Source organism: Microtus ochrogaster, unplaced genomic scaffold (genome assembly GCF_000317375.1).
Source record: "Microtus ochrogaster isolate Prairie Vole_2 unplaced genomic scaffold, MicOch1.0 UNK18, whole genome shotgun sequence".
NCBI lineage: Eukaryota > Metazoa > Chordata > Mammalia > Rodentia > Cricetidae > Microtus > Microtus ochrogaster.
The window spans coordinates 5514652-5517358 of record NW_004949116.1 but is presented as its reverse complement, the minus strand read 5'-3'; the positions used below and the strand labels follow the sequence as shown (position 1 = coordinate 5517358).

At 51.1% G+C, this 2707-nt stretch overlaps 1 protein-coding gene across 1 annotated transcript in view; it reads left to right on the top strand.

Moving 5' to 3' along the window:
* The window catches only part of LOC101991232 (GTPase IMAP family member 5), a gene marked incomplete at its 3' end in the record, with an annotated part of 7590 nt that extends 4888 nt beyond the window's left edge, over positions 1 to 2702 (top strand). Inside the window, exons 2-3 of the mRNA XM_026789386.1 lie at positions 589 to 633; positions 2074 to 2702. Of these exons, the coding sequence (XP_026645187.1) occupies positions 591 to 633; positions 2074 to 2702 (672 nt within the window). The remainder of the gene's footprint in view (positions 1 to 588; positions 634 to 2073) is intronic.
* Between the last annotated feature and the right edge of the window lie 5 nt (positions 2703 to 2707).

Genomic DNA, 2707 nt, shown 5'->3' with positions numbered 1-2707 from the left:
GAACTAGCTCTTGTAGACCAGGCTGGTCTCAAACTCACAGAGATCCGCCTGCCTCTGCCTCCCGAGTGCTGGGATTAAAGGCGTGTGCCACCATCGCCAGGCTTTGTCTATGTCTAGTCTGTGACACCAGCCACCCCTGCATGAACTCTCAGATCAGATTAGTCAGCTGGTTTTTAAAACCTTGTAGTTTTAAAACATATTTGTACTTGGAGAAATGCAGACGAAAAAATATAGAATAAAAAAAGATACATAGTAAGAATAAATCTTTAAAGATTTTTTTTTTGTCTCGTTCTTGCTCATACGAGAATGCTCCACAGATTTACACTTCCAGCCTGGCGGAGATCATCCATTCATCTGCAGGAAACGCCTGCTTTCCCACGAGTGAGGAGGAGCAATAGCACACTGTGCTGTGATGCCCCTGCCTCACTCCAGCCAGTTACTTACAGATGTTTGCAGTCAACATAGGTGCGAGAGTTAGCCATGGAAATGGCCATGCGAGGACAGTTACCCCGAGCTACCTGAGTCAAAGCTCCTCGCCAGTTCCCACGTGGACGTGACTTTAATTCTTTCCTGTTTCGGTTCCAGAAGAAATGGAAGGCCTCCAGAAAAGCACATATGGAGCCATAGTTGAAGGTAAGAAAGCACCAAGGTCCTCAAGGGACCGAGACCCAAAACAGGTTCAGACACTCAAGATCAAGAAGAAGACAACTGCCGTTTGTCCCCTGTGTCTCCAGATCTCTGTGTCCAAGGCACTGCTGTGTTCATGTACACATATGCATACATACATACACACAGGCATACACATACACACGCACAGAGACACACATGCACACAGACTCACATGCTTGCAAACACACACATGCGCGCACACACTCCACGGTGACACTCTCCTCCACACGATGTGGTGAAACGTGATTCTGACACACGTTCAGGGTTAGAAGGGCCTGCAACTCAACAGTGATAGAGTTTCTCTTTCCTCCCTCATCTCCTCTCAGCTGAGAGAGAGACAGGGGGGGGGGGGTTGGGTAAGAAGGGAGGGAGGGAGAGAGGGAGGAAGGAAGTTGCCCTAAAGTGATTATGTCTTACAGAACACCCCATAACACTAAGGGAAATTAAAACCATCACAGAGTAAAGGGAATCAGCTAGATTTTGTTTTCTGTGATACTGAGAATTGAGCCCCGAGCCTTACAATGCCGGATGGATACTCTACCACTGAGCCACCCTCAGCTTTCCCCCAAATGACAGATTTTTAGGAGTGTAAAGGGCACTTAAAACTCATTTGGACTCATGGGACAGCCCCGGGTCCTCACCCCTTCAAGGCTGGAGATCTGAGCTCTTGTCTTCATGGTGTCCCTCCATCACTCCTCTTGTTACAGGCCCTGGGCCACGCCCAGCAATAGATGACCTTTCTAACATGTCTGCTTCTGATTCTAACCATCTTCTCTCCCACCCTTCTGCACCCACCCACTTTGTATCATTTCCCTGATGTTAACTGTCACCATCCCCCACCTCAAATCCAAGGGCCCCTTTGCTTCCTAGGCTAATCCAGCTGTCTCTGAGTGTGAGCCACGGCAGCTCTTCCACCTGGAGTAACCTCGGTGTGAGGGGGGCGGGGATAGGCTGAGCACATTCACACAGTATGTCTGGAGCATCGTGGGTAAAAGAGGTGGCTGTCAGTCATGACTTCATCTCTGCCTGCTCCTTAACTAACACATACTTATTTCACAACCAGTTTTCTGGGGAGCTGCCCTGAGCATTCTCCAGGGGAGAGCACAGGGACCTTTTCTTCAGCAACGGCACATTTGTTGTGTTCCAGATGGAACAGAGCCTCTCCTTCCTGTGGCAGTCCCAACCCCTGCTCCCCCCTGCTCATGTGTTCTAGAATGGGCTCCCAACAGGGACTTCATGAAAGCCAAGGACCACTTAAAATTACAGGCAAACAGTTGGGAGCATTTGAATGGCACCTATTTTTCTGGAAATGTGGACAATTGATTTCAGGAGATATCTGCAAGGACCCAGGACGTCAAAGCCCAAGACTTGCTGAGTGAGGCACAAACCTACTTTTGTCCACAGGGAGAGGGAAAGCCTACTGTGGAGCAGAATCGGGCTGCCTGAGGATCCTCCTGGTGGGTAAATCTGGCTGCGGGAAAAGCGCCACAGGAAACAGCATCCTCTGCCGAAAAGCATTTGAGTCCAGGCTTGGAGCCCAGTCAGTGACCAGGACCAGCCAGGCAGAGATGGGCACATGGAAGGGAAGGAGACTGCTAGTGGTAGACACGCCCCCCATCTTTGGGTCAAAGGCCCAGAACCAAGACATGGACAAGGACATTGGAGATTGTTACCTGCTGTGTGCCCCAGGACCCCACGTGCTGCTGCTGGTGGCCCAGCTGGGACGCTTCACAGCTCAGGACACCCTAGCCGTGAGGAGGGTGAAGGAGATCTTCGGGGCAGGAGTCATGAGGCACATGATCGTCCTCTTCACCCACAAGGAAGACCTGGCAAATGAGACCTTGGATGAGTTTGTGACCCACACTGACAACCACAGCCTGCGCAGCCTGGTCCACGAGTGTGGGAGGAGGTACTGTGCCTTTAATAACAGGGCCTCAGGGGAAGAGCAGCAGGGACAGCTGGCAGAGCTCATGGCCCTGGTGAGGGGGCTGGAGCAGGAGTGTGAGGGCTCTTTCCATAGCAATGACCTCTTCCTTCA